This window comes from Saccopteryx bilineata, chromosome 5, assembly GCF_036850765.1.
Source record: "Saccopteryx bilineata isolate mSacBil1 chromosome 5, mSacBil1_pri_phased_curated, whole genome shotgun sequence".
NCBI lineage: Eukaryota > Metazoa > Chordata > Mammalia > Chiroptera > Emballonuridae > Saccopteryx > Saccopteryx bilineata.
The window spans coordinates 133,666,830-133,690,835 of NC_089494.1; the positions used below are offsets into that span (position 1 = coordinate 133,666,830).

The 24,006-nt window shown below is 38.3% G+C and overlaps 1 protein-coding gene across 9 annotated transcripts in view; it reads right to left on the minus strand.

Annotated features, from left to right (window-relative positions):
* WAC (WW domain containing adaptor with coiled-coil) overlaps positions 1–24,006 on the minus strand; it is a 109,923-nt gene that overhangs the window by 46,561 nt on the left and 39,356 nt on the right. For all 9 annotated transcript variants that reach the window (XM_066233355.1, XM_066233356.1, XM_066233358.1 and 6 more), the window contains exon 4: positions 588–694. In XM_066233355.1, the coding sequence (XP_066089452.1) occupies positions 588–694 (107 nt within the window). The remainder of the gene's footprint in view (positions 1–587; positions 695–24,006) is intronic.

The window sequence follows — 24,006 nt, forward strand, 5'->3', positions numbered from 1 at the left end:
TGTCCCAGTCCAATGCTCTATCCACTGCACAACCACCTGGTCAGGCTAACATGCACAGTTTTGTTTATTTTTGGTCTCCACTGCAGACCTGAAAGAGTTACTCTAAGATAAGCCACATTTTCTTAGTCCTACATATCTACAACACATACTTCGCAAAGTGAAACCTTATTAAATTTTTGCTATTAAATTTTTGCTGAATCAATGTATTAGAACTCTTAGGACAGTGACCTTTAGTCACTAGTGTCTACAAGAGTATATAATACACAGTAGAGTCATAATAAATATATATAAGTTTATGTATTGTGGGAGAGGTGCTCAAATTAAACCACTTTAACTTCACAAGTTTCAGAATATGAGGTTCTTTGTATCTCAGATATCTCAATAGTAAAAGTTGGCTCTGTACAGGAATACTGATGAAATAGTATCAAGATGATATCTTCAGACTCTCCTCAAGTTTAATAAGGTTAGTTCAGTAGTTAAAACACATAAAGAAAATGTTAAAACAGCTGTAACAACACTTGGTGTGAGGGTTTGTTTTTTTGCAATAAATACTAAAAAAAGAAAATTGGGCATGTTTATATACTTACTGCATCTGAAGTTTTACTTGGATTATTGCTTGGATTAGAAGAATGTGAATTTGAACTATGAAGACCACTGTGGTTGTGCGAATTTTCTTGTGGAGAGTAACTGGTCCCTTAAAAAATAAAAAGTAAAAGTAAAATAATAAGTTTTATTTCATGTTTAACTTAAATTGGTTTCTATCATATCATATATCTGATATACATCATTGTATATCCCTAAATCATCATTTTACATAAGCCTCAAGAATACATATATACTCATACTTACTTTATCTATACTATTTCTAGCAAGTTTCAGGTTTATTTTAAATAATAGTTTTTTAGGGAAAAACATCAACAACATATGTAGAAAAAACACAGAAATTCAACTGATATAGACTTGAAGTTCATAATTATACCATATTTTTGCAATTATTTTTCAGTTTTTTTCGTTTCATCAAATATTCCAATTAAAACAGCATCAAATTTTCAAAATGTCTCATGGAAAGTTCCTGCTTTGAAATTAAAAAACATCATCAAGATTTCTAATAACAGAATGAACTCTACCGCCCAAAAAATGCTGAAATGTAACTCCTAAGTTTTATAAATAATCAACATACTACAGAGATCAAAGACAGAATTTTTTTAAAAAATTTACTTTATTGATTTGAGAGAGAGAGAGAGAGAGAGGGAGAGGGAGACAGGAACACCGATCTATTCCTGTATGTGCCCTGACCTGGGAATAGAACCAGCAACCTCTGTGCTTTGGAAAAATGCTCTAACCAAATGAGCTATCCAACCAGGGTGGTAGCTTTTATTGTCTTAACAATAGAAAAGTATAAAAATCCAGACTAGAAAAAACACTAATGATACACAAAAAGGTTCCCCATAAGTCTAATTGTTAGTACTTCAATTCATCCCACATATTTATTATTCAGAATCAAGGTAAGATAAATTTAACTGTTTTTTTTAAACTTAGAAGGTAATGATATAAAAGCTAAACTATAATAAATAGTGGGACAATTTTAATGGTCCAGAAATTAGTAGTCATAACCAGCTATTATGAGTAAGAATGCATTCAATCAACAGGAATAACTAAAAGAATAAAAAAGGTGACTGGGACAGACAAAAGATGACTGTAAGGTTTTAGATATCCAAGTAGAAATGGCCAGCAGATTCATGGACTAGGAATTCCAAAGTGGATCTGAATTCTCTTCCATTAGAAGTGAAAAGTAGGGGACTCTAACTTTGCCTTGCATACAGTAAGCAAGCACTGAGTTCAAAATGAGATAAACAGTATGGCAAGAGAAGGGAGTGGCCAAGATTTAACCTTGGATAGGGGACAGCTAAAAGCAGAGTTAGAGACCCAATAAAGCTAGTGATATAAAAAATACAAAAGAGGGTTAGCTAAAAGTACTGAACACAATTTAGGTGGTACAAAAGAGGAAATTTTGCAACAACCCTGCAGCCTGAGAAGGCTGATGGTTTCTTCACCTACTTGTTTTTAATTTTATCTTGCTGTACAGTATGTATTTATGTAAAACACTAAACTACTTTAACAGAGTGGACTATAAATACTTCAATAAACATTGTGAGAATGAATAACAATCAAGAAGAAATTGGTCGGCCGGGCTCCGCAAGAGCCCCCCTCTTCTTATTCCCAACCCCCAAACCCCTATCCGGAACCTGTGAACACGGCATTTAAAGTTTTTAACGGTCCCAACTAGTAGAAACAGGCCTGTTCGCCAGGCCCCCATGCAGCAGAAGGTAACGCTCCAAACCCCGACTCTTGTGGCAATTCTGAGACCAGCAGAGCCACCAGCAGCTTGCTTTAAGTGTGGCAAACAGGACCACTGGTCCTGGCAGGGCCCCTGCCTGCGGCTGCCCACTGAGCCCTGCCCTGACTGCAAGCAGCCCAGTCACCAGCAGAGAGAGTGCCCCTTTGGGCAACAGGTTTTGTCCTCAGCGCCTCTACATGGAGGACAAGCCGCCCAAATGGAAGGGCAATCCAGCCAGGTGGGTGCATCGCTCAAACTCCTAGGACATGGCCTGGACTCGGAGAACCCAAGGTTCTGCAACAAGTGGCTCTTGAATGTGTTGGACATTTTCCCTGGCTTTCATCACCATTGCCCAAGGATAAGAACAAGGAGACAAAGGACCAGATCCAGACGGTAGCACGGGCTCATGCAGATAAGGTCCACCTCTCAAACCCTCAAATGCCAATGGGCCCAGAGGCAGTCCCTGACATGGACCCCAACTGGGATACCAGATGGGACAAACAGATTCTTACAAGGCTGCATCCACGAGGTTTCTCCAGTCACGGTCACCCAGATACTCCTATACCCGTATATGCGATTTCCCTCAGAGCCACCACCTTCTGACCTCCCTTCTCCATGACACCCCTAACCAGCAGGAAGTAGCCAGATGACTAGCGGTGCCACTATCTAACATAAAAGGAAAAGGCTGATCTGCAGAAGAAGAGAGGCAAAGCCGGAGCCTGGAGACACTGCAGCTGGCGAAGGAGAAGTGGGGGGAGGGGAGAGAAGAGCTACAACCGTCGAGAGGCAAGGAACCTTGTGACAGCCACACACCCAGGATTCAGGTTCCCAGACCTTCTCCAAGTCTGCAGTCTAATTAGAATACATTAATGAACCCACCCCCATCTGCCCCATTCCATAGCCATGCTAACTTGCTTCCTGTTAAAAAGTAGGGGAAACAACCGGGAGAGCTGCAAAAGGAATCTCTCTCGAGGGAGAAAAACAAACTGAAGACACAACACCAAATAGGAGATAAAACCAAGCTATCACTAGAGGAATGGAAAATTTGTGGTCCCCATAACAACAAGTTTTAATTCCAGTAACTAGAGCAACACAAACTTTACAACCAACCCAAATCCTGGCCAGATGAAAATAAACCCCATACTAAAAGGCATGGCAGAAGGAAAATACTAAATACTCCCTTCAGTATCTACCGTCATATACAGTATATCCAGCTTTTAATACAAAATCACAAGGCATACCAAAAGGCAAAGAAAATAGCCTAAAGAATTAATCATTACAACCAAACCAGTTATGAAATAGATGTTGAAGCCATCAGATGGGGAATATAAAAATAATTCCAATTAATATGTTAAAACCTATAATTAAGAAAGTAATTTCAGTCCCTGACTGGATAACTTGGTTGCCCATTCGATCCCAGGTCAGGACACATACAGGAACAGATGGATGTTTCTGTCTCTCATTCTGTCCTTTTCTCTCTATAAAATAAATATTAAAAAAAAAAAAAGTAATTTCAGCAGAGATAGATACAATCTCTAACAGTCGAATAAAAATAATAGAAATTAAAAGGTAAAAAATAAAATGTTAGAAATTAAAAAAAAATTAATCACAGCTTGACCAGGCAGTGGCGCAGTGGATAGAGTGTCGAACTGGCATGTAGAAGATCCAGTTTAGAAACCTCACAGTTACCGGCTTTTAAGCACAGGCTTACCAGCTTGAGCACAGGATTGCTGGTTTGAGCATGGGATCACAGAGATAACCCCATGGTTGCTGGCTTGAGTCCAAGGTCACTGGCTTGAGCAAGGGGTCACTCATTCTACTGTAGCCCCTCGGTCAAGACATATGAGAAAGCAATCAATGAACAACTAAAAAAAAATAAAAGAGCTGCAGCAAAGAATTGATGCTTCTCATCTCTCTCCTTTCCTGCCTGTCTGTCTCTATCTATCCCTCTCTCTGTCTCTCTCTCAGTCTCTGTCACAAAAACAAAACAAAACAATCACAGAAACTGTACAGGTCAGCACAGTTGTATCAGACTTAATACAAAAAGGACATAATGAAAAATAAGAAACTTGGGTCTAAACAAAAAAATGAAGAGTGTTGGAAATGAAACAAGTAATGTTTTATCATTTTTTGAAATGATAAAAAATAAATTATTGTTAAAAAAAAAAAAAGAAAAGAAGAAATTGGTCAAAAATAAGCTTAGTGGGCGGGAAAGTTAACATACCAGGTTTAAGACTGTTATCCTTAGAAAGGCTTGCTTGTGCAGCTTACATAGCCAAAAGGCAAGTGGAAACCAGGATTCAGAATTCCCACAATAACTGTTAAGAGCTGCTCGCACTGTGCCAATATGATTTATGCTGAACACCTGCTTTCCCACTGAGAATCCAGACTTTTGATACATGCTAGGCAGAGGTGCCTACTAATAAGCCTTGGATACTAAATTTCTAATAAGCCTCCTGTATACATTTTGCAATTGTTACAATTCGTGCTGGAGGAACTAAGTGTGTCCTATGTAGCCCTACAAGAAGATTCTTGTAAACTATCCAGATTTTGCCCCACATGCATCCTCTCACAATATCTTCCAGCTGTGATAATGGCTACAGGATGAGTCCTCTTAGACAATCACAAAACCCGGGGGTGGTCGGGGGTACCAAAACACCCAGTTACAAAGAAAGAGTAATACTCCAAGTTTTAAAGGAAACATCACGAATCATGTGAAAATTTGTACTTTCCAGATGTAACATAAAATTTTTAAAAACAGGGTTTATAGTTGAATGCAAATTAGAGAACTACAGTGGTACCGTGAGATACGAGCAGACCAACACGCGAATTTCTTAAGATATGAGCTGCAACTCGGTCTGTACTTTTGTTCGATATCTGAACAAAATTCCGAGATACAAGTCATGATTCCGGAAGCTGCTGCTAGTTGGCGCGTTGGCGCACGGGTCCAGTATCGGCAGCACAACACCAGCATCTCGTTCTTTCTTATGAGTTACCCACAGAATCAAGTTGAATCTCGTGCACTCTACTCGTTCTTGCATCATTTTTGAATTTTTTACTAACTTTTGTGTGTGCTAACATGGGGCCGAAGAAAGTGAGTATAAAGGACAGTGGTGAGAAGAAGAACAGAATGATACCGACAGGAGTAAAGCAAGAAATAATAGAAAAACATGAGCATGGTTTGAGTGATTGAACTGGCAAAGCTGTACGACCACAATACATCTACAATTTCTACCATCCTTAAACAAAAGGATGCCATCAAAAGTGCAAATTCAGCTAAAGGAACTACAATTCTGTCCCAATTAAGGACAAATATCCATGAAGAAATGGAGAAGCTTCTGCTGGTGTGGGTGAAAGAGAAAGAGCTGGCAGGAGATACAGTGACGGAGACTGTAATATGCGAAAAGGCACATATTATTTACAGCGACTTGAAGAAGAAAAGAAGAACCATCAACCTCAAAAGAGGCAGAAGATACGTTTAAGGCACGTCACAGCTGGTTTGAAAATTTCAAGAAGAGATCTGGTATCCACTCGGTGGTGAGGCATGGTGAAGCTGCAAGTGCTGACGTTATGGCAGCTGAGGATTACATCGCACTTTTTGCTGTGCTTATCGCAAAGGAAGGCTACATCCCCCAACAAGTGTTCAACTGTGACAAAACAGGATAGTTTTGGGAAAAAATGCCCCAGAGGACTTTCATCACCGCAGAGGAGAAGAAGCTGCCAGGCCATAAACCCATGAAGGACAGTCTGATACTTGCATTGTGTGCAAATGCTAGTGGTGACTGTAAAGTAAAGCCACTGCTAGTGTATCATTCCAAAAATCCTTGAGCCTGTAAGACTCACAAGATTCTTAAAGAAAAACTGCAGGTTATGTGGCACACCAATGCTAGGGCATGGGTTATGCGGCATTTTTTTACTGAATGGGTAAATCTCGTCTTTGGTCCTGCAGTGAAGAAATATCTTCAAGAAAATAAACTCCCGATGAAAGCATTACTAATCCTTGAAAATACTCCAGCCCACCCACCTGGTCTTGAAGATGACATTCTCGATGAGTTCAAATTTGTGAAAGTCCTCTACCTCCCACCCAACACGACTTCAATCTTGCAACCTATGGATCAGCAGGTCATTTCCAACTTTAAAGAGCTTTACACAAAGCACTTGTTCTGCCGCTGCTTTGAGGTGACTGAGAATACAAATCTAACCCTTCAAGAGTTTTGGAAAGATCACTACAACATCATGATATGTTTACAGATTATTGACTTGGCATGGCAAGAGGTTACAAGAACCTTGAACTCAGCATGGAAAAAGTTATGGCCTGATGTTGTTGCAGACAGGGACTTTAAAGGATTCAGACCAGAGACCAAGACCGAGGTAGAAGCATTGGAGGAGATTGTGTCCCTCAGAAAGTCCTTGGGTCTGGAGGTAGATGAGGGTGACATAAAGGAACTCGTTGAGGAACATGAGGAGGAACTCTCAACTGAGGAGTCGAAGGAGCTACAAGTGATGCAACATACGGAGCTTCTGCAAGAGATTAGTAGTGAGGAGGAGGTAGCGTCGGAGGAAGTGATTTCTACAAGTGAAATTAAAGACATGCTGGCAATGTGGGAGAAGCTTTCAAGTTTCATTGAAAAGAAACACCCAGAAAAAGTTTCAACTGTTCATGCTTCAGCACTTTTTAATGACACTTGTTTGTCACATTTCCGTAACATTTTAAAAGCAGGCAACAGCAAACCTCTTTGGATAGATTTTTATTCAAAAGCCCTGCAAGTGAAAGTGCCAAAAGTGCAGCCAAAAAGGCAAAAACAGGTGATGATTAAATGAAAAATACATAATGTTAAGCTTAGGTGAAGTTTAAAGTTAAGAAAATGCATTTTTTTTTTTACAATTAAGTTTTTGTGGTTTCATTTTAAGTAAAGAAAGTGCAGTTTTAGTTTTGTTTAAAGAAAATGAAGTTTTAGTTTACATTTAGTGTTAAGAAAGTGCAGTTTTAGTTTACGTGTCTACAGTGCCTGCATCCCTCCTCCCTCCATCCCCCCTCCGCCATTCACCTTTGTTAGCCCCACTCGTCTGTCTCCAAGGTAGGAATACAGTACTAACACTTTTTTCTTTTACTTCATATATTTTGTTATGCATTGTTAAAGTATACATGTGTGTTTCTTAATTAAAAACTTGTCTTTTTTCATAATTTAGGGTGGTTTGAGGATGTTTCACAGGGCTGGAACGGATTAAATCTATTTCAGTTATTTTAAATGGGAGAAATTTGTTTGATATACAAGTTGACTTACAAGCTCAGTTACAGAACGAATTAAACTCGTATCTCAAGGCACCACTGTAGTAATATGAACTACTAGAATACCATATTTATACAGTACTAGGAGAGTTGAGATTGCCAGAAAAATTTCCATAAATAAGACAGCAATAATGAAGGAAAAAAGGCCAATTTTACTGACTAAAATGAATCCCAGAGTGATCCATTAAGAAGTCTAGGTTAGATGCCCTGACATTTATTTGTACACATTTTTGAGTAAAATGTTCTACAAAATAATTAAATCTATGAAATAAAAGTACCACATTGCAGATTTGTTTAAAAGACATGATTGGTAGAGTACCCTATAAATGTAAGGTTATGTTAGGAATGAGGTCTGTTGATCTCTTGTGAGGTTAAGATCCAGGAATTCACTCAATTTTTGTGTCATGAATATTCAAAATTTGACAAGCACTCAATCAAGTTCTTACCTCTGAAGAAATGGCATGTCTTCCACCAGCCTAATAAACATTCATTAGATAGCTTTTAGCTCTAGTTTCTAGAGTAGACAATATAATAATCAAATACCATAAGCATCAGGGCATACTAGCCTAACACTGCAGAGTCAAGAGAAAATTGAATCTGCTGTTTAGAAGAAATTCATTTTCAGATATAGGAGCTTTCTGAATAGAGACTAGATTCCACATTCTATGAAATAGATTTTATATAAACCACTTAGCAAAACAAATAACCAAACCTTTAAAAAGGAGCAAGATTAATAAACAAATATTTTAGTAAGAGTAAGAATAAAGTAACATTTTTAAACAGAACCCAAAACTAAGTAAAAGAAGTTTTAAAGAAAGCATAATATAATAACAGAGGCAACAGACCTTTGACTCCAGCCAGAAGGATGTGCTTAAGAGCTAAAGGCAGGCAGATTTCCCCCTGAATAACATGACTACACTTAGCTAAACAAAGCTAACTCTCTATAATAAAAGCTACAATTTATAATATTTTCCAGAGCACTTTTGGTGTGTATCATTAGAGCCTTTTAATTTCTCCATTCAGTTCTTTCCAAACTGAAGTGACATACAAGTGAAGTAATTATGCACAGCCTTCCCGGGGTCAGAACAATGATGATGGTATTTATGATCTTTCAGACCATACCTATAAATTGCTACAACAGTAATTCTTTGAAATGACCTGTTTTAAAACTCATATTTTTTCTTGCATCCTACCCCACAATGTACAGTATTTCTTTATTCCAGGATAAGAACACAAGCTTTAAAAAAAAAATTAGTAGTATAATGTAGAATCTAAAGCTGAAAGAAAAAAATAAGTAATTTGTAGTATAGAGTCACGGATAAAACCTTAACTCAGAATTTTAATACTAAATCCAGTGATTACTCAAGTACACAAATGAAGATTAATACATATGCCACTGAGAGAGTCTCATGGATGCCGTTCAGCCCAACAAAGTAATGGAAGCAAAAGCTAGTCGTTCATATAGCCAAGTACCCTTTTATGCTCTCTGTATGTTAAAAGAAAAAAAAAAAGCTCACTACTTAAACACAACAAAAATCTTGAGGAGCCTCATGAGGTATTGGCACAGTGGATAGAGTGTTGGCCTGGGACACTAAGGACCCAGGTTCTAAATCCCATGGTTGGTGTCTTGAGCGTGGGCTTGAGAGTAGGATCAACATGACTTCATGGCTTGAGCCCAAAGGTGGCTGACTCAGCTAGAGCCCCCAGTCAAGGCACATATGAGGAAGAAATCAATGAACTAAGGTGCCACTACTATGACAGTTGATACTTCAGACCTCTCTCCCTTCTGTCATGTCGTCTTTACCCCAACTGCTAAAAAAATAAAATCTTGAGAAAAGTATTATTTGCAGATAAGTGGAATAAAGTTGGCTTTAAATGATACACATTTAAACTAAATTTAAGAAATTAGTAGAACTGAAGAAGCAAGTCTTAAAGGCTTCCAAGAAAGAAATACTATGATCTTTTCCCTAACAGTATCTTCAATATAAATAGACAGAGTCATTTCTACTTGGCATCCTCTAAAACGGGTCCCCAAACTACAGCCCGCGGGCCACATGCGGCCCCCTGAGACCATTTATCTGGCTCCCACCGCACTTCCGGAAGGGGTACCTCTTTCATTGGTGGTCAGTGAGACGCAAAGCATGGCATCGCTCACATGCAGTACTACTTCCAGTGACGTGGGACGCATGCCTCACGGCTCAGGAAGCACGTCACATCACTTGTTACATCTAGCAGTGACAAATATGGAACCGGACATTGACCATCTCATTAGCCAAAAGCAGGCCCGTAGTTCCCATTGAAATACTGGTCAGTTTATTGATTTAAATGTACTTGTATTTGTTCCTGTTTTGTTTTTTTACTTTAAGATATGTGCAGTGTGCACAGGGATTTGTTCATAGTTTTTTTTATAGTCTGGCCCTCCAATGGTCTGAGGGACAGTGAACTGGCCCCCTGTGTAAAAAGTTTGGGGACCCCTGCTCTAAAACTTCAAAAGCTCAATCTTAAGAGTGAGGATATAACCCATAGTCTGAGTAAAATGGAGCCCTAGAGTACTCTGGGAAACTAGCCAAAAAATGTAGCAACACACCTGACTCAGCAAGAAAGGGGAATGAATCAATTAGAAGACCCTCCCATTTAGAAAAGGAAACTTGAAAAAGAGAGGGAAAATGACAAGTGTACACAATTCTAAGTGATCAAACAAGGCCTAGGAAATACTTTTCAAAAGGTGAAGCAATAGTTTTCACTCAACTAGGGCCAAAATATTAAGGCATTTGTGTCCTTATTTAAAACATGACAATCGATAGAATTTATTACCAGATCCTCAGACTTAAAAATTAAATCTTACTGCCTTCTACTAATAACTGTAATATATACTGAATAATTCTAAATAAAAGATTTTAAGGACCACTCCCAGAAAACAGAAGTCCTGGACTGGATGGAGGGGAATTTTACAAAACATTCAAAGAATTAACACCTATCCTCAAACTATTCCCAAAAATTCAAGAGGAGGGAATACTCATGAGGTCAATTTTACAAGGCCAACATTATCCCAGGTCCAAAACCAAATAAAGACTACAAAGAAAGAAAACTATAGGTCAATATCCCTACAGAATAAAGATGCTAAAATCCTCACAAAGTATCAGCAAATCAAATCCAGCAATTTAATAAAAAGATCATACACAAAGACCAAGTGGGAATTATTCTGGGGATGCAAGATTGGTACAGTATCTGTAACCCAAAATTGTGGATTCAATGCTAAGTAAGGGAATATACAGAAATAAACCAATGAATGCATAAATAAGTGGGACAACATAGCGATGTTTCTCTCTCTGTCAAAACAAAAAATAAATCAATAAAAATTATTTTAAGAAACTCCATGATTACCCTGGTCTGGCCAGTGGCTCAGTGGACAGAGTGTTGGCCTGATGTATGGACATGCCAGGTTTGATTCCTGGTCAGGACACACATGAGAAGTGACCATCTGCTTCTCTGCCCATCCATCTATCCCATCTTTCCCTCCTGCATCCCATGGCTCTATTGGTTTGAGTGTGGTGCTGGGTGCCGAGTGCTGAGGATAGTTCTGTTGGAGCGCATCAGCCTTAGACACTAAAAATATCTCAGTACTTGAGCACAGGCCCTGAGCACAGGCCCTTGACGGGGTTGCTGGGTGGATTCCAGTTGGGGGTACATGTGGGACTCTGCATCACTATCTCCCTTCCTCTCACCTAAAACAAACACACACAAACAAACAACCCACATGATCATATTAATAAATATGGAAAAAGCATTTGCTAAAAATCCAGCACCCATTTATGATAAAACTATCAGCAAAGTGCAAATAGAAAGAATATTTTATTCATTATTATAAAGGCCATATATGACAAACCCACAGCCAACATCATACTCAATGGGCAAAAACTACAAGCATTTCCCTTAAGATGTGGAGTAAGACAGGGATGTCTGCTTTCACCACTCTAATTTTAAATACACTGCTCACAAATATTAGGGGATCAGGGAATATGTAGATACTCCACTACTTTCAGCCTTATATATAGTGCATTTTCACCAATGAAATAAGCTGGTTTTGCATCTCATTTGCATAACCAAACTTTCTTTGATTTGTTTGCTTTTCTGATGTTCTTGTTTAATAATAAAAAAAATCAAATGCCTTTTTTTCTTTTCTTTTTTTTTTTTTTTGTATTTTTCTGAAGCTGGAAACGGAGAGGCAGTCAGACTCCTGCATGCGCCCGACCAGGATCCACCTGGCACGCCCACCAGGGGGCGATGCTCTGCCCATCCGGGGCGTCGCTCTGTCGCGACCAGAGCCACTCTAGCGCCTGGGGCAGAGGCCAAGGAGCCATCCCCAGCGCGCCAGGGCCATCTTTTGCTCCAATGGAGCCTCGGCTGCGGGAGGGGAAGAGAGAGACAGAGAGGAAAGAGAGGGGGAGGGTAGAGAAGCAGATGAGCGCCTCTCCTGTGTGCCCTGGCCGGGAATCGAACCTGGGACTTCCACACGCCAGGCCGTTGCTCTACCACTGAACCAACCGGCCAGGGCCCAAATGCCTTTTTTATCGCTTCATATTCATTTGGAAATATCCCCTAATTTTTGTGAGCGGTATAGTACTAGAACTCCTAGACACAGCAGTGAGAGAAGAGAAATAAAAGGCATTTAAATTGGAAAGGAAGAAGTAAAACTGTCATTATTTGCAGATGACAAAGTACTGTATATAGAGAACCCTAAAGATTCCACCAAAATAAACTACTAGAATTGATAAATGAATTCAGAAAAGCAAGATACAAAATATCCAGAAATCAGCGGCATTTTTATACACTGATAATGAACTATCATTAGAAAAAAAAAAATCCCATTCACAATTGGATTGTGAATACTTAGGAATGAAATTTAATCAAGGATGTAATAGACCTGTACTCAGAGAATGATAAAACAGCGAAGGGAAAAAAAACCCCACTAAAGATAGAACTTGAAGAAGATACAAGTAAGAGGAAGCATATACCATGTTTACGGATAAGAAAAGTTAATATCATTAAAATGTCCACATTATACCCAAAACATACAGATTCAATTCAATTCCTATCAAGATACCAATGGCGTATTTCACAGAAATAGAAGAAATAATCCAAAAATTTACATGGAAACAAAAAAGGTCCCGAACAGCCACAGCAATCTTGCGAAAAAAGAACCAAGTTGTAGGTACCACATTACTGATATGAAATATTATGCTACAAGGCTATAGTAATTAAAACAGCATGGTACTGGCACAAAAGCAGAAATACAGAACAATGGAACAGAAGAGAGATCCGAGAAATAAACCCATGCCTTTATGGCCAATTAATATTTGACGAAGGAGGCAAAAACATACAATGAAGGTAGGGGGGTTAAAAATAGTCTATTCAATAAATGGTGTTAGAAAAATTGGAAAGATGTGCAAAAAATAAAAAATAATAAGGAAACCAGACCACCTGTTTACACCATAGACAAGAATAAACTCAAATGAATTAAAAACTTAAATTAAGATTCATAACCATAAAAATCCTAGAATAAAACACAGGCAGTAAAATCTTGGACATTTCTCATAGCAATATTTGTTTTTCTACTCTCTCTCTTGTGGCAAGGAAAACAAAAGAAAAAAATAAATGAGACTACCTCAAACTAAAGTTTTCACACAGCAAAGGATATCATCAGTAAAGTAAAAAGACAACTGAATGAATGGGAGAACATATTCAGCAATGATAGACCTGATAAGGGTCAATATACAAAATTTACAAAGAACTTATACAACTCAAACCCCCCCCCCAAATGAACAACCCAATTAAAAAATGGGTAAAAAACCTGAATAGACAGACACTTCTCCAAAGAGAACATGCAGATAGTCAATAGTCATATGAAAAACCGCTCTATGTCACTAGTTATCAGAGAAATGCAAATTAAAACCACAATGAGGTATCAATCACCTCATACCTGTCAGAATGGCTAGCATCAACTAATTAGCAAACAAGTGTTGGAGAGGATGTGAAGAAAAGGGAACCCTTATACACGGTGGGAATGCAGATTGGTGCATCCTTTGTGGACAGCAATATGGAATTACTTCAAAAAATTAAAATTACAACTGTCAGGGATTTCATTTCTGAGACTATACCGTTATTTCCCCATATATAAGATGTACCCTCCTTTCCTGAAAAATTTGGGGTCTAGAACCTAGGTGCATCTTATACAGTGGTTGCAAACTTTTTACTTGCATTTGACAGTGATAAGAAGCTGTATGAATTTTATGATGAATAAAACTTGAGTTCAGTAACTCTGTGTAACACATTTTCCCCACCAAATTTCGGGCCCCCAAATCAAGGTGTGTCTGATACATGGGGGAAATACAGTATGGGGGGGCACAAATTCAAAAGATTATAATACACCCCTATGTGTACTGCAGCATTCATTACAATAGCTAATATTTGAAAGCAGCCCTGTGTCCATCAGTAAATGAGTGGATAAAAAAGCTGTGGTACATTTTACACAATGGAGTACTACCCAGCTGTAAAAATAGAAGGGAATCTTATCCTTTGCCCTGGAGAGCATTATTCTAAGTGAAATAAGCTAGCCAGAGAAAGACAAGTGCCCTATGATTTCACCCATATGAGCAATCTAATAAACACAATATACTGGGGACAAAAAAGAAATGGGACTCATAGATACATCACAGAACAGGCTTAAAGCTGTCAGAATGGAGGGCGATTTGCAGGGCTCAGTGATAAAAGATGAAGGGACCAAGGGGGGGAAACTCACAGAAAACAGCATGGTAACTACAGAGTAAAAGAGGGGTGGGGGAGATACAAGGTATAGGGGGAGATACATGGTGATTGATGAAAGGAGATTTGCCTTGGGGTAGTAAACCACAATACAATATATGGAAGATATATATACTATAGAATTGTATACCTGAAACCTAAATAATTTTATTAACCAATGTTACCCTAATAAATTCAATTAAAAAATATCTCATGGCCCTGGATGGCTGGCTGGCTCAGCGAATAGAGCATCAGCCCAGAGTATGGATGTCCCAGGTTGGATCCCCACTTTGATCTCAACAGGGCACACAGTAGAAGCAATCATCTGCTTCTCTTACCCTCCCCTCTCTCCTTTTCTCCTTTTGCAGTCAGTGGTTGCGTTGGTCCAAGCATCAGCCTAAGGTGGTCTAACTCGATGGATTCAAGCACTGGCCCCAAACAGGGGTTGCAGGGTGGATCCCAGTCAGGCATATGTAGGAGTATGTCCCTCTATATCAGGGGTCGAGAACCTTTTTGGCTGAGAGAGCCATGAATGCCACATATTTTAAAATGTAATTCCATGAGAGCCATACAACGACCTGTGTACGTTACTCATTATCCAATAAAAATTTGGTGTTGTCCCAGAGGAGAGCTGCGATTGGCTCCAGCCACCCGTAACCATGAACATGAGCGGTAGGAAATGAATGTATTGTAATACATGAGAATGTTTTATATTTTTAACGTTATTGTTTTTTTTTTTTATTTAAGATTTGTCTGTGAGCCAGATGCAGCCATCAAGAGCCACATCTGGCTCGTGAGCCATAGGTTCCCGATCCCTGCTCTATATCCTCTTCCCTCACTTAAAAATAATATATATTCCAAGGACCTCTACCACCCCAAACAGCTTTTCAAATTAATAAAAGCAGGTAAAAGGTAAGGCAGAATGAGTAAGGTTCAGCAATTAATTTCAAACTCCAGGCTATTAACAAAATATATATCAAGGTTAAATCTCAGAGATTCTAATTCACAGTACATGGGATTTGACCCCAAGACCTGAGTCATACTTCATTCTAAGTAATATACTGCCTTCCACTGTCTTTGGTCCTCCTCTCCAAAGCCAGAGACCACAAACATTTAAAAATAAGAAGATTTCACAAAGAAAGCCATATGTCTGTGATGGGTATTTCTGCCATAACATGATAAATGTTTTCTTGAAAACCTTGAATTCTGCAAAACTGTAAACTAAAAACAAAGCCTTATGGGCAAAACAGAGAAAAAAATAGAGGAAAAAAAATCAATCAAAATCACAAAAAATCAACCAAAACACTAGAGCATGAACAGCAGAGGCAGGCAGCTCAGCCTGGCTGTACATTGGCTCAGGAAATATTAAAAATGCAAAAAGCATTAAGACAGAAATGCAGTTTGCTGGGGCTGAGAACATAGAAGTGAAGTTCTGAGCCAGATGTGGCTCTTTTGATGGTTGCATCTGGCTCGCAGACAAATCTTTAATAAAAAAAAAAATGTTAAAAATATAAAATATTCTCATGTATTACAATACATTCATTTCCAACTGCTCATGTTCATGGTTGCGGGTAGCTGGAGCCAATCACAGCTGTCCTCCGGGACAACACCAAATTTTTACTGGATAATACGTAACATGCATGGGTCCTTATATGACTCTTATGAAATTATATTTTAAAATATGTGGTGTTCATGGCTCTCTCAGCCAAAAAGGTTCCTGACCCCTGTTCTGAGCACTGATGGAGCCAAAGTTAGAATGAACAGAGAAAGTGCAGCTTGCCAGACAGCCAAGCTAGGCTAGGGAGCAGGTTTTAAATTTTTTTAGGCACCCTGCCTATGCAGGTAGTTGGTTGAGGCTATTTTCTATCTAAAGGTTTAACACTACTCTCCTGTTATTCTGATTCACCTTCCCTAGAAAAAAATTTCACGTAATGAACCAAAACAACTTCAGTTTATACTGATGTCACTCTCCAATTTACCAGTTGTATGAGCTACTGGTGGTGAAAAGCAAAGCTGCGGTAACCAGAATATGTCTCTTAGGGAGAGAGGGAAATGGATTAGATGACGTGTCAATAACCAGCTTTCATTTACTGTATTTCCCCATGTATAAGACTCATCGTAATATTGGGGCCTGTTATTTATTAAAAAATATATATATATAGGGGCCTGAAATTTGAAAAAAAAAAGTATTACATAAAGTTATTGAACTCCAGTTTTATTCATCATAAAATTCATACAACTCCTCATCACTACCAAAACTCTCATCCATTAGCTTGTCCTCATCTGTGTCTGATGATGAATCACTGTCTTCATTATATTGCCTCGTCCTCAGTTCCACCTATGGCATTTGAAATGGAACACTTGCTTGACAATGATCTCAATATTGATACTATTCCAGGACCTTTTCACCCAGGTACAAACTTCTCCTATAGTTGGTTTCTTCACTCTTCCTGCTGGTGTCAAATTGTCCCCAAGAGACTTTATCCATTGGTTCCATTCATCTCTCATGGCAGCTTTGAAGGGTTTGTTAATGCTGGCATTAAATGGTTGGAGCTGGGATGTCAAGCCTCCAGGTATGATGGTAAGTTTTGTTTCTTGCTCTGCAGCAATCTTTGTGTTTGTTGTTATGTGTGCCCGGAACTGATCAAGCACCAATAGGGCAGGTTTGTGTAACAGCCCACCCAGTCTCCTTCTCCAAACTTTCTCAAACCAGATCTTCATCCCATCCTGACCCATCCAACCCTTATCATGAACGTGGACAATCACTCCTTGAGGAATGTCTTCTTTTGGCATTGTTTTGCGTTTGAAAATCAGCATACGAGGCAGCTTGGTTCTGTCGGCACAACAAGCTAGAACAACTGTATAATGGCTCTTTTCATGTCCACTTGTCTTCATCGTTACAGTTTTCACCTTCTTCTTATCAACAGTTGTTACTTGGGACATCAGGGGACTTCATCCATATTTGCAATCTGTCCCAACTCAAACTGATGTGTCATTCAACACTGAATGACAAAATGACGAAATTCAAAGACCTTCTGCTCACAGCTCTCAGGCATCTTTTGGGCAAGTCTGATGTGTGTATGCATGCTTAGTCCATTCTGTTTCATGAAACTGAAGTACCAATTGTGTCCTCTGTTGAAATCAGTAACTTCTTTTTCATCAGCAATTCTTCTTACCTCATGCTGAACCATCTTTGTGGACAAAAGAATTCTAACTGCCCTTTGCTCTTCCAATTCCCTCTCTAAATCAGGCCATTTTGCTTTGCTGACTTGCCTCTCATGGCCTTCTTCTGCCATGGCATTTTCAGTGGGGTTTCCTCTTCCCGTAGCCAGTCTTAGATTGATCTCTCAGTTGGAGGAGGACCAAACTTACGTTCAGCAGCATGATTTCCATTCACTTTTGCAAACTGGATCACTTTTAAAATGAATTCAGCACGGTACAAAAATCTTATCTGAGACATTTCTGGGCAGAATGCGGCAAAACGTAACCTACTGTAATATACCGGTAACAAGTGTGTGAAACAATGAACGCAAAGACAACAAGCGCTAAAAAGCGAGAAATGCAAGTAAAAAAAAAAAAAAAAAAGAATCTACAAACCACTGTATAAGACGCACCCAGTTTTTAGACACCAAACTTTTTTTTGGGGGGGGGATATGCATCTTATATATGGGGAAATATGGTAACAGTCTCCTATAGTTGAGTTACTCCTTCTTGGTCTGTGCTCTTCAAATGAACACCATGCACACGTAGCTTACACAATTGAAATGTGGCTACTATAAATTAAGATTTGCTTTATGGCCCAATCCCAGCCAGATAGCTCCATTCGTTGGTTAGAACATCATCCTAGATATACAAAGGTTGTGGGTTCAATTCCTGGTTAAGGCACATACAGGAACAAATCAATGTTCCTGTCTCTGTCTCTCTCCCTTCCTATCTCTAAAGTCAACAACAAAAATTTGGTAGGTATGCAAAATACACACTGGATTCAAACCTTAGCATGAAAAGAATGTAATACAGCACATTAATTATAAAATATTACATAATGAACTATTTTTGATACAATGGGTTAAACAGCATATATTATTAAATTTATTCCAGGTATTAGCTACTAGAAAATTTAAAATTGTATACACAGCTCACTGGACAAGTATTCAGAGAACTCAGAGAGAATACTTCCATGCAGTGAGCAAGGTGATGAGTGCTACAAATGAGGCTGGAAAGGTAAGAGTTTCCAGAGGACATTGAGTGGCTTCCCTCTGCACTCACTGAAATTCAAATCACATGCCATGATCTGACACAGGTTTCAGGTACACAATTCTATAATACATCATCTGTATATTGCATTGTGTGTTCACCACCCCAAGTCAAGTCTCCTTCTATCACCATCTTTGCCACAGACTTCTTTCCTTTATATGGCCGGCTACTAATCTTTCAGGTCTCAATTCACAAGTTACACCCTAAAGAGCCTTCCCCCTGACCACCTTCCACACCTACCTACCTCCCTGCCATCACTACTTTATTTATAGCACAAATTATAGTATGAAGTCATCCTGTTTATTTACTTTATATTGTCTGTCTTCTCCTTGAGGAGAAAAACTCAACTGATCAAAGGGACTTTACCTGTTATGCTGACTATAATCCTGGTAATTACAACAGTGCCTGAATCTGTTAGAAGACACTAAAATAAAATACGTGAATAAAAGGAGATCCAATATTGAAAACAGGAGCTCTTATTGCAGTGTGGGTAGTGTGGAATTAAGGACCCAGTAGCCCAGTCACAGTCCTGGAACGTACTGGCCCCATATAGCTTCATGTAGATCACCTCTAGAGCAGTGTTTTTATCTGCCAGTCCATGGACTGGTCCGCCAGAAATTCTGTGCTGGTCCATGAAAGAGTTAACCACCCTAATGTTGTATGATTATAGACCCAGTGATCTTAGTCAAATTCATTTATGCTCGGGGATTTCTGCCTTAGCGGTACCTGAAATAACTCTATTTTCATCAGTCCCCAAGTGTGAAACGGTTGAAAACGATTGCTCTATGTTAGTTGTCAAAAGGCCAGCAGCAGTAAGAAATCCTGTGTGTCATATGCAGTTCACCTGTTTAAATAACTAATATAACAGCAAAAAAAAGTTTTAAGGCACTCATTACCTCCCACTCCCACTGAAAATATTTACTAATAAGAAAAATTGCTATATCCTATTAGCTGTACAACATAATATAAACTAAAAAAGTGCTTTGTCCCAAAATTATGAAGTTAGAAACAAAAAAAGGCAGCATATTACAATAGTCATCACAGGGAGAACACTTAGTAAGTTTTCTCTTACAAAGATATTTTTCATATTGCTCTATGTCTCTTAATATACACACAACATTAACTCAAAGCTCCATCTGTTTCTGCGGTTTAGTCATCCTGTTTTTGTGTTGAGACAGGGCTGCAGTTTTAGATACAGCTAGTGGTCATCTAACATTGGACATTCCCTCCACGTGTTTAACTGTGAAATGGTGGTCTATTAAAGGAAAAGTAAACATTGCAACATTGCCTAAGCCAATTTCATAAAAATTAAGTGGCAGATGCAAATGTTACTTACTACCAGGTATTTGAAAAATAAAAACAGTGGCTCAGAATGATTAAGGGAGAAGTGCCAACAGATCGTATTAGCAAAAATGTTTAACCTACATACCAATTTCAGGGCAACATGCCTTAGACAAATATTACACATTTCACTCTCCCTTCAGTTCCAATCTTCTAATGACTTCACAACCCTTCTTATCCAACCACAGCTCTAGCCAGATTTAGATTATGTCTCTTGAGGAACTGCTTCAAACTCTCAAGGAAAAAGTAATTCCTGTAGTGTGTAATCTTTTTCAGAAATAGACTCAATCATGAAAGTAACCAACTGCAAAATCCTGACACAGATGACAAGAATCACAAAGCAGTAAAAAAATTAAGGGAATTCACAACTATATAAATACCTCACTCTAGAAATGCACAATGGCTGAGTACTGAAAGACCTGTATGAATATAACTTTTTTAAAATACGCTATCAACAGATATTAAGGGGGCATCTGATAAAACTTAGACTTCTAACAGCATTAAAAAGTGAATGTAGAAAGTCATGGATGGCTGGAAGGTAGTAAAGAGACAAATATATGGTGACAGAAAATGATTTAACTTTGGGTGATGGGCATACAACAACAATTCAAATGCTATAGAAATGTTTACCTAAAACCTATGTACTCCTATTGATCAATGCCACCTCTTTAATTTTCTAAATAAAAATTAAAGAAAAACAAAACTATAGTGTAATATTTAAAAAAAAAGGAAAGTCACAGATGTTTCCTGATTATGAAAAAAGATAAACTTCAAACAGGGATGATCTATATAAACACATAATGATCATTTATCATCAAGCAATACCTTTTAATACCAAGATTCCCAATTAAGAGCCTTCACCAATTTTTAACAATTGCAATAATTGTTACGATTTTCTAAAATAAAGAACAAGTATTATTACTATAATCAGAAGCTTCAGAAAAATATTAAGAAAGTTAACTCTGTCTTCAGTGGCTTTTTCCCACATGTACATATAATATCCAAAGATAGAATTATACTACTTTATACATGGATTTTTCTACCTTAATATCTTCAGTCACCAACAAATATGATTCCAATTATCATTTCTAATGGCAACATTATATTCCCTGTTGCACACATACATCATAATATGTAATCAGAGAACATTTATGTTCTCTATTTACCACTTATCCAGATGTTGGAAGTCCCAACCCACATAAAAATGGAATTAGCAATATCTAACTCTGAAAAGAACCATGCAAAAGTCATCTTAAGAGACTACTTCTGAATTGATTTTAAAAGCCATTCAATAGGCCCTGGCTCTACCACTGGCTCAGTGGTAGAGCATTGGCCCAGCATGTAGATATCCCAGGTTCGATTCCCAGTCAGGGCACACAACAGAAGCAATCACCTGCTTCTCCACCCCTCCCTTCCCACCTCCCACAGCCATGGATTGACTGGCAGGAGTGAGATGATCCTGGGAACTGAGGATGGCTCCTTGGCCTCTGCCTCAGGTGCTAAAAATAGCTCGAATGCTGAGCAAAAAACCAATGCCTCAGATGGGCAGAGCATCCCCCACAGGGGGTTTGGTGGGTGGAGCCCAGTCAGGGCACATGCAGGAGACTGTCTCTTTGTCTCCTCTACTCTCATTAAGAATAAAGGGGGGAGCCATTCAATGATTGGAATGATAACTATGTATTAAATAAATCTGAGCAAAACATTTGATAATGAAAATCACATTAAAAGCAGCTTTTCCCAAAATATGACAGCATAACAATAGGATTTATAAAGGGCAAAAATAGAAACATCAAAAGTAACTAAAACAATTTAACCAAATCCAGTAAGGGAATAGTCATCACAACCAAACTTGCTCGAACAAATGGTTTCGAGAGACAACTAAATCCATACTCAAGGACAGAATAATACTGAAGGCCAACATTTAATTTCTCCACAGTCTGTTAGGATGCATATTTTGTAAACTATGGCAGGCAGAAAAGGTGGAAGGAAAGGGTCAACTGGCCTAATAAGTTGACTTTTTTGAACCCAAGTAAGTAGAAAACTACCTGAATCAGGAGAACCCTGATAGTTTAAAACCTCTTGTGTGAACTCCTAGATGAGAAAATTAGTCAAATATAGAGGAAGTTCACAGAAAGCAAAATGACCTGCTACTTTTCAGTATTATCATTCCTCTATACCTCCCAACTTCTTTCCTTGATCTAGACTCAGGTTATGAATCACCAACTTCTAAGGATACTATCAAAATAATGTACAGGAGAATAAAGAAAATCTAAGAGAATCTAATCAGACTATACAGGATTAACCAAGAGTAGGTTTATGGTTGTACAATAAATAATAATATAAGAATAAACTGTTTCATGTACTCAAAACTGTAAACCTATTTTTTGCCCACTCCTGTTATATATCTCAAGAGTAACTTTACTCAAGACAGTTACACAAAAACCATCACACTGAGTCTGTGCAGAGACCAAAGTGGGAGTATATAACAAGTGGGTGTAGAAAACACTTTGAAAGAAGTCTCAGAAAACCAGTAACTTTTTTATTACTGACTTTACAGATAAGGAGGGGAAAAGCAAGAAGTTTCAACTCAATGGTTGCTTCACTTTACTTGTTCATTGCTTGCTTGTTGTATGTGCCTTGACCAGGCAAGCCCAGACATTCGAACCAGTGACCTTAGCGTTCCAGGTTGATGTTCTATCTACTGAGCCACCACAGGTCAGGTAGAAAATGAGTAACTTTTTTAAACAAATGCTGTTCTATGTCAAAGAATAGAGAGAACATGGATTCTATGAAAGAGTACACAACAAGAGGATACAAAAAGGAGGAAACTAGGATAAATAGGAAGAGAAATCTAGAGAAGATATTAAACCATTAAAGACAAAAACCACATCTGAAATAATAAAAGAATCAACATTGCTGAAAGCAACGTAAACCATCAAGAACACAGATATGAGAAATATCACAAAGTATACAGGACAAAAGCACAAAGATAATATAACACTTAGAGAAAGATGGCAGATATAAAAGATGGAGCCAACATATGTAAAATTGGAGGTCCTGAAGAGAAAACAGGGAGGGCACTCGTGAGTATAATAAAAGCAAGCTTTCTTGAAATAAAGGAAGATCTCAATCGGGAGACTGAAGGGAGCTTACCATGAGACAGGAAAAAGTCATGAAAAATCAACAAAAACCACCATGTCCTCATATCCCAGTGAAGTTGCTAAATTTTAAGCATAAAGAAGAATTCTAAAATCCAGGTAGATGACTTGCAAAATTAAAAAATGGCTGCCCTCAGTCTTCTCCACAGAATGCCAAAAGACAAAGTAATGTTTTGTGCTAGAAAAAAAAAATGGATGACCCAAAGAATTATTTTTCCAGTCAAGATATCATTCATGAGCAACAAAAGGACTAACACAATCACAAGAAAAATAAAAACAGACAAACGAAAAAGGCTGGTAGTCTTTTCAGATAGAATGCAGCTAAACACATCTGCTTAATATCTGAAATCAACAGCCACTAACATTTGCCAAGTGTTTATTTTGATAACTGTTTTGTGCCAAATGACTGACATTATACAGTAAATGTTAATTTACTCAAACTAAACTCAAAACTTTTCCTTCATTGCAATTTTATTTTATAAAATGTCAGTAGTACTCCCCTACCATCATGCACACAGTACTCACACAGCAAATACTTAATTTACTAAACATTTACTGTATGCCAAAGATGGTGCAAGACACTAACAGAATTAGAAATTATTCTTCCCTGGAACTTAAGTTTCCCAAACTTAACCATGTGGCAAAGAAACTGAGGTGCTTTATTTATTTTTTAATTCAGCTGAGAGAGAGAGAGAGAGAGAGAGAGAGAGAGAGAGAGAGAGAGAAAAGGTGGGGAGGAGCAGGAAACATCAACTCCCATACTTGCCTTGACTGGGCAAGCCCAGGGTTTCAAACCGCAGACCTCAATGTTCCAGGTCAATGCT